General features: G+C 39.8%; 1 protein-coding gene across 1 annotated transcript; it reads left to right on the top strand.

Moving 5' to 3' along the window:
- Positions 1–3,747: 3,747 nt before the first annotated feature.
- On the top strand, positions 3,748–6,445 carry LOC102196206 (peripheral myelin protein 22-like). Its single transcript, XM_005745426.1, has 5 exons — positions 3,748–3,921; positions 4,669–4,762; positions 4,937–5,030; positions 5,139–5,279; positions 5,405–6,445. The coding sequence occupies exons 2-5, from the start codon at positions 4,685–4,687 to the stop codon at positions 5,560–5,562; spliced, it is 471 nt and encodes a 156-aa protein (XP_005745483.1). The 5' UTR covers positions 3,748–3,921; positions 4,669–4,684; the 3' UTR covers positions 5,563–6,445.
- Positions 6,446–13,171: the final 6,726 nt, after the last annotated feature.

Here is a 13,171-nt window from a genome sequence, read left to right as displayed (position 1 = left end):
ACTGCTTATTGCAACATATTTGATTGTAATTTAAAAAATAGCAATAGAGCATGTCTGACGCAACTTAAATTCTTATCCACAGATATCAGAGCTGTGAGAACCGAGTAGAAAGGAGAGCAAAGCAATTCAACTTGAATTCTTTCATAGTTTTTATTGCTTCATTCTAAACCCCCGGAGGCCAGTCGCACTCTGATTCCAAGCAACAGCCTGTGTTACAGTCTTGCCTGTTGGGATGTGTGTCCTGATGACATCGACTCCAACAGGAAGCCAGGGGCTAATGATTACCACATGTTTAGGATCACTAGGGTGCCACAATCTGGATTTTGTCATGCCGTATGTCTCTCATTTATTTGGTTGTTGATTCTTGATAGGGAAGGACAGAGCCTTTTCTAAAGGGAAGGAAACAACAGCCCTAATCACTTTTAAACATGGCCTGTTTTATCTGATTTAATGCCCGGCCAATGGATCTCTTCAGCTCAGTTATGGGTCTTCCTGGAGTTTTGAAATTTAAAACAAAAGAGACGACAAGGGGCGTGTATTATAGAGCCTGGCCATATTTTCAACGTGCGTATTTAGGATCATTGTCAACATGCATTCTGCTGTTGGTGTCACTGGGTGTCAACACATTACCATGCAAACCTTTAACACAGGTCAACTTGTCGTTCCGTTTCAGCTCTTTCTGTCTATGGGATGTCATTTGATAGTCACTCAGCGGTGTAAAACATAAACAGCGAACACAGGGTAAGACCAGTTCAGCCCTGAGGGTTAAGAAACACAAGAAAGTGTCATGAACATCCTGGAAAACATAAACAGCATCTGTAAGAGGAATGTCACTGTCAGCGGATTCACATAGTATCATATGTTTGGAAATGAATCACGATTAAAGCAGGCAACAGAACGAGCAGTGAAAATGAACAAAACGTTCTGTGAATAGTGCAGAAAAGCATCCAATGATTTCCAGCTGTGATGAGCCAAAGATGTGATTTTTTTTTCCTTTTTCTTTTTTTTAGATTCTCAACAGATTGATGTCAGAGCTTCAGTTTTTCCTCAACGTCCCATAGGTGGAGAGGCTTCCTTCATTCCTTCATATTCCCACATGTAAAATTATTAGCTGTCCCACTAATGTGTCCTCAAGGCAGTCAATTCATGGTCACATCCAAAACCAAACCCTAATCCCCAGTTGTGTCACTGTTCCTTCACTCATTTGTTTCCTGTTGGAGATGAAGCAGCCCCAAAAGCCCCCTGGCCACTCCTGCAGGTGGAGACCAGTGCTGTAAAACTGGGTTGGGCTTGAGCTGAGGCTGAGTCATTTTTATCACAAAATAGCAAACTGTTCCAGTTAATCCAGCTCATCACAAGTCTAAACTTGAGTCTCAATATGTCTGCTTTGAGAATATAAGAACGAAAATGAAAGTAACGTCATGAAAGAAAACGCAGAATGTGCTCACCTAGCTCTGAGATTAACACTGGATCCAGAAAATGGTAGGTAGGTAGGTAGGTAGGTAGGTAGGTAGGTAGGTAGGGGAAATTGTTAAATACATGCAGATAAAGATGTCAGCAGCAATGCAAATAAAGTCATTCATACTGGGGATGCTGCATGTTGTGGTGAGGTTACTTTAATCTTGTATTAAAACTAAATACAAACCAAACAGTAGAGTCATTGTGACGCCTTTGTGGTTTGGTTTCAGGTCAGCTGTTTTGCCTGAAGTGAGTAGGTCTCACAAATAAGTGAGGTTTATTTAAGAGAATAAATCTGAGCATGCGCAGTAAATGGCCGAAAACCTTGCAATTTTGACATTTTAAACAGCCATCTAATATATCTCACTTTTAGTGAAAGTCTTAATTAAAAGGGTGTGCCAGTTTTAAACTCAGCTACGGCCGAGCCGCAATAACCTCGCACTGTTGTTGCTGGTTTTGAGCTGCTTCTGCCTGTTTGCTTTGTAATCACTCTCTACAAAAGGACGAGCGTTGTGTTTTGTTTTGGTTCTTTTTTGGGGTGGGGGTGGTGGGGTGATGGCTTTGGGTTTGCTATCAGCCATGTAACAGAGATCACAACTCAACAGGGTTACAGTTGAGTCATCACTGAGCGAACCAAGTAATCAGTCAAAGCGAGCAGCAGTAGCTTTTACAGCATTCCAGAGTATGTGAGGATTTTTTCTTCTTCTGTTGTAGTCCAAGTGTGTGTTTCACACTAAAATATTCATCACTAAAACATCAAACAGCCGCATAAAAATTTCATTAGAAAACCAATTTTTGTCCGTTTTTATAAATATGATTAAAAATCCGACAGCTTCATTAATGAAATGTTTATTGCATTCTTATTAGAGGTTATTAAATCAAAAGTAAAGGGTGGGGCACATTAAGGCTTACTGCAATAATGCTTCATTTGCTAAGGAATGCATCACCTATACTGCATTAGGAGATTTCACAACAGCAGCAGCAACAATCTAACTTTATAATTCATGTCCTATTATTGTTTGAAGTTTTCTCTATTTTTAGTCAGATCCAGCATTATCCTCTTTGTAAGTAACAAAACTGCATTGCCTGTGAATTCTCCCTGACCACAGACTAGTGTTACACCAGTGAGATTTGTAGGCTTCTCTCACACCTGCTCCAGCTGCACTGCCAGGTTCATCTTTTCCTCCTGCTTCTCCTGCTGCTGGCAAAGCCTGCCCCCACTGACCACTGCACCAATTACATCTTCATAAACAGTGGCACGTCCATCCAGTGGTCTGGGCGGTTGTCAAAGAGCTGTCTCTTTTTTTTTTCTTTTCTTTTTTGCCTCTCCAGCTCTGCCAGGACACACAGTGCTGCCTCACTGGGCATCCCACAGGGAGGCTGTACAGCAGCCCACAGTTCATCCCTTTGCGTGTTTACAAACACAGACCACAGGAATCCACCTGATGGGCCAAGAACAGCAAGGGAGAGGAAAGAGGGCAGGCACGCGCTGTGTTCTCTGACTGCAGCAGGTGATGACTATCACGTTTGGACTGTGATGGTTTCAAAGCAGCAGTGTGCGCTTGTTCTTTTATTGCTGTTTTCACTGCCATTCTTAATTTGGGTTTACAGCTCTGTCACTGTGAGGAAATGGCACGAGACCGCAGTGTAATGAGCGATACAGAACTCTGACGGGCTTTGATCTGCAATCTTAGTAACCCATCGATGGACCTCGAGTCAAGCCGTTCCATCAGTGTAGCATGACCAAAACACTGCACTGTTTTAATTCCCTTTGGCACTGGACAAACCCCCCTGTTTCTTCATAGACTTGGAGAGACAACACATGAGGCTCAGTTCACACAAACACACACACACAGGCATTCTGGGCCCCCAGAGCACCTCGCTGGTTCACGTGCAAACACACACATACACACACTGCTTGACATGTGTACACGTGTGTTTTATGACGATCAATGAGTTTTGTTTGCAATCAAATGCAACAAAGTCAAGAATCATGACTGTCATTGTACAAATAAGAAAATGAATGAGCACTGTGGATGCAATGAATGACTCATTAGATCATAAACCAACTCTACATAGTTTTATATCAGCAGGTTATGTTAATGTTTTGGAAAGTGTGGAATTCTGTTTGTGTGTCTGTGGAAGTCTTTAGGTTTGCTCAGCAGTGCCACAGGTTATACTACAGTCCTGTAGATTTCACTTTCGTTGATGGGCTTCCACGGGAGGAAAGAGAGAGAGAGACAGAGGGGGAAAGAAAGGAGTAGGCCTCTGGTGACGTGCAGGGCCTGCAGGGCGGTGTTCAGGCGGAGAAAGACACAGACTGGGGTGTGTGAGCTACATCTGGAATAGTATCTAGAGAGAGTCGCGAAGCAGAAGCAAGGTGATACTTTCCCAGCTCTTCTCTTCAGCTCGATCCGTTAAACGGAGAAAAAACTCCAACAACTTTTGATTGGCCTTTTTTTTGTAAGTGGGATTAATATATTTGCTTTTTCCATGCTCTTGTTATAGTCAGTGATCTCATTTTTCCCCCCATTGAGTTTTACCCTCATACAGCAGGACTTCTCCCCGGGACTTAAAATCGACCATGGATTTTACTTTTATGACGCAAAACCCGTTAAACCGTTTGAAGCTGTGACTTTGCCTGAGAGTCTCGCTCGTCTCTCCCAGTTTTAAAGTTAGGTGCTTTGTACTTGACATTACCAAACAGGGAAAGTTGTGGCTCGCGCATGGCGGTACTTTTCTGGAATGTTTTTCATAGAGATGGGTTGAGTTTGTTTTCCAGCAGCCTGCTCCCGATTAGTCGAGAAACCGTCTCCCTTACTCACACAGACAGCTGATTCATGGTCAGGTTTTTAGCCAACGACTTTTTTTATGCAAACCCGTATTGCTTTCATCAGTTAGTTACGTCGTTTGGATATTTAAATAGATCGAAAGTTCAATACTTTGATTCACTTTGACAAAAATAGATTAATTTGTGCAGCTCGACGTTAAACTCGACATTAATTATTAACTTCGGGAAATAGTCAATGGTCCTCCCTTCTTCGCCCTGTGTTTGAATGTAAGGGAATACTTTCACATTGAGGTAAACATTGCGGTCGATGCATAAGTGAGGTAATGCCGCCCTCTGGCGTGGAGATAGGCTAGTGAACACATCTAGAAGAGAGTTGGTGTAATGACAAATTCACGTGAAATGTCTTCTCTTTTCTGCAGACCTACTTGAAAAAAAATGCTGCTCATCCTGCTTGGAGTGCTTATCTTGCACGTAATCATTCTCATTCTCCTCATCGTGTCGACAGCTGCCAGTGTAAGTTCTGTGAGACCTTTTGTCAACTTTTAAATTGCGAAAAATACAGAATGGAGCATGAGGATGTGATCTGAATAGACAAGCAGTTGTTTCAGTGATTGATTGCTTTGTAATATTGCTACTGGACGTACAGCAGTAACAGGTTAAATGGTTCCATGTTGTTGTGTTTATCAGGCCTGGTCTGTAGCTGACAACAGTGCCAAAGATCTATGGTACAAATGCTTAACAAACAATCGAGGTTACCATTGCCAACCATCCAGCAATGAAGGTTTGTTCGTGTTTATAGAAAAACAAACAAAATGCAGCGTGCTTTGTTACTGAAAAGTGATGGACAAGTTAAATTTCATGCTATTCATCTCTTCTGTCTGCCTCCTAGACTGGATCCAAGCAGTGCAAGCTCTCATGATCCTGTCAGTGCTCTTCTGCTTCTTCTCCCTCATTGCGTTTTTATATCAGCTGTTCAGACTAGTTAAGGGCGGACGCTTCTTCTTCACTGCCATCTTCCAGATCTTAGCAAGTGAGTATGACTTCATCACATGCTGACGGTCACACCCCGAGAAGAAATGGGTGGAGTGGTGAGATCATCTACATTCATGCCAATTTCCTTCAGATTCCCCTCAACTCTCTTCTCATCTTTCCTAGGTGTGTTTGTGATGTGTGGGGCAATCATCTACACTGTGATGCGTCCAAATGATGGCATCCATACAAACTTCGGGTATGCGTATGTGCTGGCTTGGGTGGCTTTCCCTATGTGTCTCATCAGTGGCCTAATTTATATTGTCCTGAGGAAGAAAGAATGAAAGAATCAGGGGAGGAGAAATAAGGAAGGGTAGTTAGGAGACCCTTTACTACAACAGCGCACTGTGCTTACTACCCACAGACCATAGACTGACATCCCAACAAAAGTGCATGTGTCACCAACACAAAATAATTTGTTTTTGTTGCTGTATTTCAGTATCCATTATTTCTCTGAAAACATCACATCTGTTTTGTTTTCTTTCAACACCACACCTTTGTTATCAGTGTGTGCTTGGAAATGCATTGGTGACATATTGATTTTTGATGCATGCTGGCACTTGATTTCAACAAATCCATCATCGGTGATGAGATGAATAACATTGCATTGCTTCAGTACAAAGATGTACATAGTGTCTGTGGTTTTTAGACATATTTATAACATTTTTTCATACATTGTGTACATAATGTTGTCAAGTTAACATTGTCATGCTCAATTATGTGATAGAGTTTGTGTCTTTCACAAGTCATGCAGCTGTGCCAAAGAGATGTCGCTTCAAAAGCCAGAATATCAAGCTTCTTATTTTTTTTTAACATTGTTTTTATGTCTTAACTGTCAGATGCTTTGATCCATGTGCCTTACTTAATCTGTTTAATTCTTGAAGGAAGTAAGAAAACCCTCAAAATTGAAAATAAGTGTTAATACTCATGAAGTTTTGTTTCCTGACTTATCATTGTACTTGATATACCAAATAAAAATGTTTTGCATTTTGTAACCTAGTTTTAAAAATGGTGCTTTTTTTTCTTTTCTTTTTTTTATTATTATGCTTGAACTGTATAGCCTACTTTGTGTTGCAAGTGTGTCATGTCCTGTGATTAATTTGCTTTTGTACAAACTCGAGTTTGCCTTTTTTTGTCAATATTCTAAATAAACCTTTTGAAAATAAATCTGCTTGTTGCTGAAAGGTTTAATCATGTGCACGCTTCACAGAAGTCCATAGGATGGGCTATCTGCACTTTTTAGTAGTATAGGGAATACTAGGAAATGGCACAATTGTGTCTTTACATCATATTTTTGTACCTCTTGGTGGCGCTATGACACACAAAACACGTAAATGCCTGCGAATAAGAGTGTTCACCATAGCCACAAACTACCGTGATAAACACTTTCACTATGTAAGCATGGTGCTACATTATATTTACATGGTGTGTGGCAAGAATGGTGCAGATTAAACGATCATGTAAATCAAAGGTTTTGAAAAGTTAGGAGTCTCTTTCTTGTTCATTCATAGAGTTGGAAGTAAATGGAGGTAAACTGCTGATCTGCAGTTTTTCATGTAGCTTTCATTTAATTTCCATTGATTGTCAAGTATGGGTGAAATGAGAACAAGCAATTTTATGAATGCAAATAGCTCCACCTGGCTACATTTCGAGGACGTGCTTATCAAATTCTGGAAACTTGGCACCATATGCAGACATTATTTCAGCAAAACAGCATAAATCAAAGATCCCACTAAAACGCGGTTAAGGAAAGAATGTCTCAACAGCATCTCTGAGGATAAACCAAAATAAAAAAAAGGGGGAAAATACAAGAAAAATGTAATAGTGCAAAGTGCCTCAGAAAAAGACATTGATCTGTTTAGAATTTGCTTAGACAGTTTCTCCCCAGCATCATTTCTATTTAATGTGACATATTGAAAGCATACTAGTAGATTTACATATGCTATATCTTTTTTAAAAAATTCAATTTGGCTAAGAATAAGTTTAAGATTCTTTTTACTTATTAACATGATTTGACCATGTCAAATGATCAGTTATGATTTTATTTACTTTTGTTTGTTTGGGCAACACATTGCTTTATGATTAGTATTTTATTGTAGTCCTTATGAGCTGATAAGATAACATTACACTCTGATGATACTGAGGCACATAAAACAATTAAACAGCAATATATTTTTTGCTAATGATAAACAATTGTAATAAAGATTTTATTACTGATCAGTGATTCTGTTGTAGATTATTAAATACATACAGAGTTAATCTCATGAATGGATGTATTTTACCCCCAAGCCCACATTTTTCCCCTAAACCTAACCAAATAGCATTGCTTACTACATTAATTTAACGGTCTGAGTGCCATTTATTGATAAGCCAATTATTAACAAATTATGTGATTGATCATCATTTTTATTGCTTTTTTCGTCTTCTTTCACCTGGTTGCTTCAAGGGGTCGCCACACTAACTGCCTGCCTCTGTCTCACCTTGTCTTTTTTATCCACTGCATGTCTCCCCTCACTTTTTTATAAATCTTTTCTGTGGTCTTCCTCTGTTCCTGGTGTCTGACAGCTCCATCTTTAGCATCCTTTGTCCGATATAGCCACCATCTCAGCCTTGCCTCTCTAATTTTGTCTCAACATTTGTTTTTAAATTGTATGCTAACACAAAACTAAAGAGTACCAAAGCTTAATGAATCATTTTACCACAAAAACAAGTCTGAAGGAGCAAAAATAAAGGACCCAACAAACAAAGTGTGTTGCAGTCACCACCTAGTGGAATCATAAGCAGTGGTCAGAACATTTTTCTTTTTCCATGATCATTAATTGTCTGGGTGCTTAACTGCTTTGTGTAAAATAACACAAAAAAGTTGACTGTCTCAAGGGTGGTCAGAATTTTCCCAGGTTTTGTAAGATTGATCAGATTAAAAAAATACCACTATTTCTAAATAAATCTTGACATATTTAATGATTTTTGCTGGTGGAACTCAGTTATTTCATATCAGCGTATGATGCAAAAGTGTACTTAGACATGCATTGTCCATAGTTAGCAATAGAGCTGTGTATGACAGAACCTGTCACAAATGTAACATGGTCAAAAAAAGAGAAAGCTGTCAGCAGACAATGATGCCATGCCACTAGGTGGTGACTGCAACACACTTTTGTTGTCCATTAGGTCATGGGTGTTAAATGTGCAGAGGGTAAAAAGTGTCTCAGTGAACTCATAAATAGCTTCTTCTTCATCATCATCTAATAAGATTCACAGCCATTTCTGCTGTGAGGACACAGTAAGTGTAAATATGTGGAAATTCAAATCTTTTTTTTCTATTCAAAGTTGTAACATATGGAGCTTTTGTGCTTTTGTAGCTTCACTGTGACATACTGTTGAAATTGCAAGTGTTGAGAGAACTCAGGGTGTTAATTGTCTGCTTTGCAAATGAGCGGTTCAATACACACATTTGGAACATTTTCAGTACATATATTTTCCAACAAATGGCAGACGATGAATTTGGAGGTGTTGGACTACAAAGAGTTTAATGTCCCTGGTGTAGGATAATCCAGATTTATTTTTATGGCTTTCAGAAAATAACAAAGCTGTAGCTGGAAGTTCGTACATTGTTTTATACATACGGCGTAGGTTATATTACTGGCTTTTCGAATCATGAAGAAGACACTCTGTTTCCTGTTTAAAGCATATGTACTGGGGTAATATGACGCTAATCTTCTCTCGTGCTTGCTCCCAGAAGTTGCCACCGCAGTGTATTGAGACAGGCTCCTGTCTTTGATCTAGAAGAGTCTGTAGATATCTTGCACTTCACATCAGTTTATGGGTGAAAGCTCTAAATTGCATAAAACTACAGTGTGCAGATGGTGTTTATACAAAATGATTGCTGAACTTCCTGACAGCCACTTTCCCCCCGACTAATGTGGTTGATCGTCGCTGTCTATTTGTCTTTTTTTTTTCCATCAGCATTTACAGGAGAAGTGACACTTTATGTCATGTTACTTCTGACATGAATCACAACATCTCCAGTCTCCAGACGTTTTCAAAGATAACTTCGGTAACCGAGAAAGATAAATGCAAAGCTGCTTTCAAGACATCAATTTGCAGTTATCATGAATTCATTACCCAGCACTATCTCTGCAGACACTTGTATGCACGTGTGCTCCTTCAGTAATAAATGCAGGTCAATTCACAACACACAAAACGTGTCACGTTCAACACACAATGCATGCGTTTTATACCAAGACTTATTATGCTTACAGAATGTGTAAAAACATCTAGACGGAAGATTGAAAACTTCTTCTCAGGTTTTTGGGTTAAAAGAGCTCTTCCAACTTCATCGGGACACAAAAGAGAGCTCAGTTAATGTTACTCTGGTAAAGGTCCCTGGGCATACAGATAACATATTGAGGATGTCAAGAAAACTCTGGAGGCCTATAATGGCCTCACTGCTCCATTTGAAACGTAGTTAACCTTAAGGGTTATTTATCACTGTTAGGGTCACTGGGGGCACTTAGTATTTACTGCAGGACATGGAGGATAGAGGAGAGGGGATTGAGAGGAAGCAACCCTTATCACTATACACTGGGTAATGTGGTTGAGGTATACATACATCAAAATTGTTTAACTGGTTGATAAAGACCAGGATGCTTCACTCTTCACTCTTTTTAGCGTTAAACTGTTTAACAGCAGCCAAGGACCTTTACATGTTGGCAGCCAAATGTTTTCTTGGTATCCCAGGAACACATCAGAATAATTTTCCCTAAGTCTTTAGTTGGGAATTTCTCTGGAAAGGCAGTAATAGTCGTGAAGCAGAACATACAATGGGCCTCAGCCAGCTGATGGGTCCCCGAATGGGACATGTGTGGACTTCAGAAGAAGCTGCAGCCCGCCTTTCTTCTTTCTCTTTAGATTTTCTGCCATTTTATCCAAAGTATTTGTCCCCCGTAACAAACCCTGGAGCCTTCAGATGTAGTTAAACGATAGAGAAAATGGCCAAACCCTGTTTATTCAAAGCTGATTTCATCACGCCTATAAATCTCTGAGAAATCAAAGCCCATCTTAAACCCGCCCCTCAACTCCCCCGTTGTCTTGCTAATTCACATTAGAGCGCGGCTGGCTGCCCACTTTGACAGCGGCCCTGACAGTCTGGGCAAAGTTGTAGATGTGGAACCTGAAATTCCCCTTTGGCCCATGACCTCTGACGCTACATCCTGCAACAAGACCCTCAAAATGCACAGCAATCTCCCAGCCATGTCTGTCCTTGGATGCATGAAGATACAATGAATAAAGTTGAAAATAATAGTTTTCTGATTTCTTTACACTGTGCATCCAGAAAATATTCACAGGGCTTTAACTGTTCCACATTGTGCCATGTTACAGCCATATTCCAAAATAGATTTCCCCCCTCAAAGTTCTATCAAAGTTCTTTAAACAATCCCTTTAATGAAAAAGTGAAAGAAGTTTGCTTGAAATTCTGTCAAATTTATTAAAAATAAAAAACAAAAATATAATATGTACACAAGTATTCACTGAGTATTGCTCAATATTTTGCTGGCACAACTTGAGCAGCAATTACCACCTCAAGTTTTTGTTTTGTTTTGTTTTGTTTGCTTTATGAATATAATGCAACAAGCTAGGCATACCTATTTTAGGATGTTTCTTTCATTCTTCTTTACAAAACCTCTCACGCTCCATCAGGTTGGGTGGAGAGTGTCAGTGCAGAGCCCTTGCTCCAGTCTGAGGTCGAGAGTGTTCTGAAACAAGTTATCATCAAGGATGTCTCTGCAGATTGCTGAATTGACTTCAGTCTCACAGTTCCTGCTGCCAAAAATATTCACAATGCATGATGCTGCCCCGACCTTGCTTGACTGTAGGGATGACATTGGCCAGGTATGGTTAGCATTCAGGCCAAAGAGTTCAATCTTTGTTTCATCAGAACAGAGAATTTTGTTTTCTGTGATATTTTCATAGTTTTCATGGACAAGTGGGCTGTCATGTGTCTTTTGCTGAGGACTGGTTTCTGTCTGGCCACTCTACCGTACATGATTGGTGGGGCGTTACAGAAATGGTTGGACAGTCTTCTTCTTTCCAAAGAGCAATGCTAGAGCTCTGTTAAAGGGAGTGCTGGGTTCTTGGTTACCTCCCTGGCTGAGGCCCTTCTAACCTGATAGCTCAAGGAAGAGTCCTGATACTTCCAAACGTCTTCCATCTACAGATGATGGAGCCCACTGTGTGCATTCAGGCCTTCAGTACTGCAGAGATTTTCTGCACTCTTCCCTCGACCTGTGCCTCAATACCTCCTATCTCAAATTCCTTGGATTTCATGACTTGGTTTATGCTCTGACCTGCATAGTCAGGTATGGGACCTTTATAGGTGTGACCCTTTCCAAATCATATCCTATTAACTTAATTTACTACAAGTGGACTCCAATGCTCTCCATCCAACCTGATGGAACACCAATTTAAGGTGTGCTATACACTGTACGCTGTAATTGCTGCCAAAGGCACTTCAAGTATTAAACAAAGGCTGTGAATACGTACGTATATTATATTTTTGCTTTTTATTTGTATAAATAAATAAATCTAAAAGACACTATTTTTTTTCACTTGATCTGCATGGTGTATTGTGTGTATAATTTTGTAATAAGCCTGTAACATGACAAAATGTAGAAAAAGTGAAGTGCTGTGAATATTTTCCAGATGCACTGTAAAAAGCTCATTGCCACAAATGCTCATGGCTACAAATACTATGTGGATGCACACGCCCACACAAACACTTACAGTGAAGCATACAAACACATCCGTAAAGTACATTAAACATTAACATATTCTATCTAAACTGTGAGCTTGAACACAAAATTGCCCATCATTCAAGCTCTTTATAGGTTTGTTTCCAATAGCAGTCAGCTGTGTGGAAGCAAAAGGGTCGGAGGTACTAAATGCAACACTATAACATCATGAATTTAAAAAAATCCATTTTCAGTGCTGTTTTGTATTTAAGCCTCAAAAAATTGTCACAGTGTGCGTTCACCAATCTCAAGTGACATAGAATAGTATTTGATTCAAAACATTGCTTCTGCAACTTGAGACTTAATTAAACCAGCATCTTGTTAATAACTTAGTCCCAGAAGCAAGATTCATAATCATTGAGTAAGAAGAGATGTGATTACATGTGGTGGGGGGAAAAAAATCAATTATCGAATGCTATTTTTATGCACATTGGAATTGTCTCCATAAATAGAATTTGGGGGGTGATGTTACATTTGGTTCCTATACGTCAAATTTCCCTTCATATTTCTGCGTGTGTGTCCTTCTCTCACAGATACAACTCATACACTTAATTCAGTTTCAAATGTTATATGGCCAGCTACAAAGACCTTGTAATTCAGTGCTGGTGGCTAACAAGGGTTTCTATACTGGTGTGACAAGACTAGTGAGGCAAACATGTCTTCTTTAATTATACGGCAGCAAGTTGGAGAGTGTTTGCTGCTTTCTGGTGTTTCAGGCCTGAGCAGAGATCCTCCAAATTAAAGAGCGGTGTGACAGTGCCGAGATGCATCGCTGTTGGGAAACATGGTACAGCGGTTAGACGGCTGCTGATCCATTTATGTGCTTCAAATGCGCTTCCCACATTTGAGTCGTAGATGAAAATATGTGGATAATTTGAGAGCGCTTGTGAGTGCTTGCACATGTGAAGATAATTACGCACAAAGTGGCACAAAAATTGATTTGAAACCATGATACAGTTGAGACCAAAGAGATTCAAATCTCTTCATACAGAAACAAATGGGTGATCTTCATCATGAAGACAGAATTTGTCACATTTGATCATTTCACCCATGAAATGTTTGGCTGTGACAGTCAGAGGGTGGTTATACACAAAGAAACAAAACC

Source organism: Pundamilia nyererei, unplaced genomic scaffold (genome assembly GCF_000239375.1).
Source record: "Pundamilia nyererei isolate P.nyererei 1_Seehausen unplaced genomic scaffold, PunNye1.0 scaffold00158, whole genome shotgun sequence".
NCBI classification, from domain to species: domain Eukaryota; kingdom Metazoa; phylum Chordata; class Actinopteri; order Cichliformes; family Cichlidae; genus Pundamilia; species Pundamilia nyererei.
Note: the sequence above shows the minus strand (reverse complement) of the source record. Positions and strands in the feature narration are given on the sequence as shown.

Excerpts from the sequence above, each read along its gene's own strand:
- LOC102196206 (XM_005745426.1), top strand. The coding sequence starts at position 4,685 with ATGCTGCTCATCCTGCTTGGAGTGCTTATCTTGCACGTAATCATTCTC. Across the intron at positions 4,763-4,936 it reads TCGTGTCGACAGCTGCCAGT|GCCTGGTCTGTAGCTGACAA; the intron begins GTAAGTTCTGTG and ends TGTGTTTATCAG. Across the intron at positions 5,280-5,404 it reads CATCTTCCAGATCTTAGCAA|GTGTGTTTGTGATGTGTGGG; the intron begins GTGAGTATGACT and ends CATCTTTCCTAG.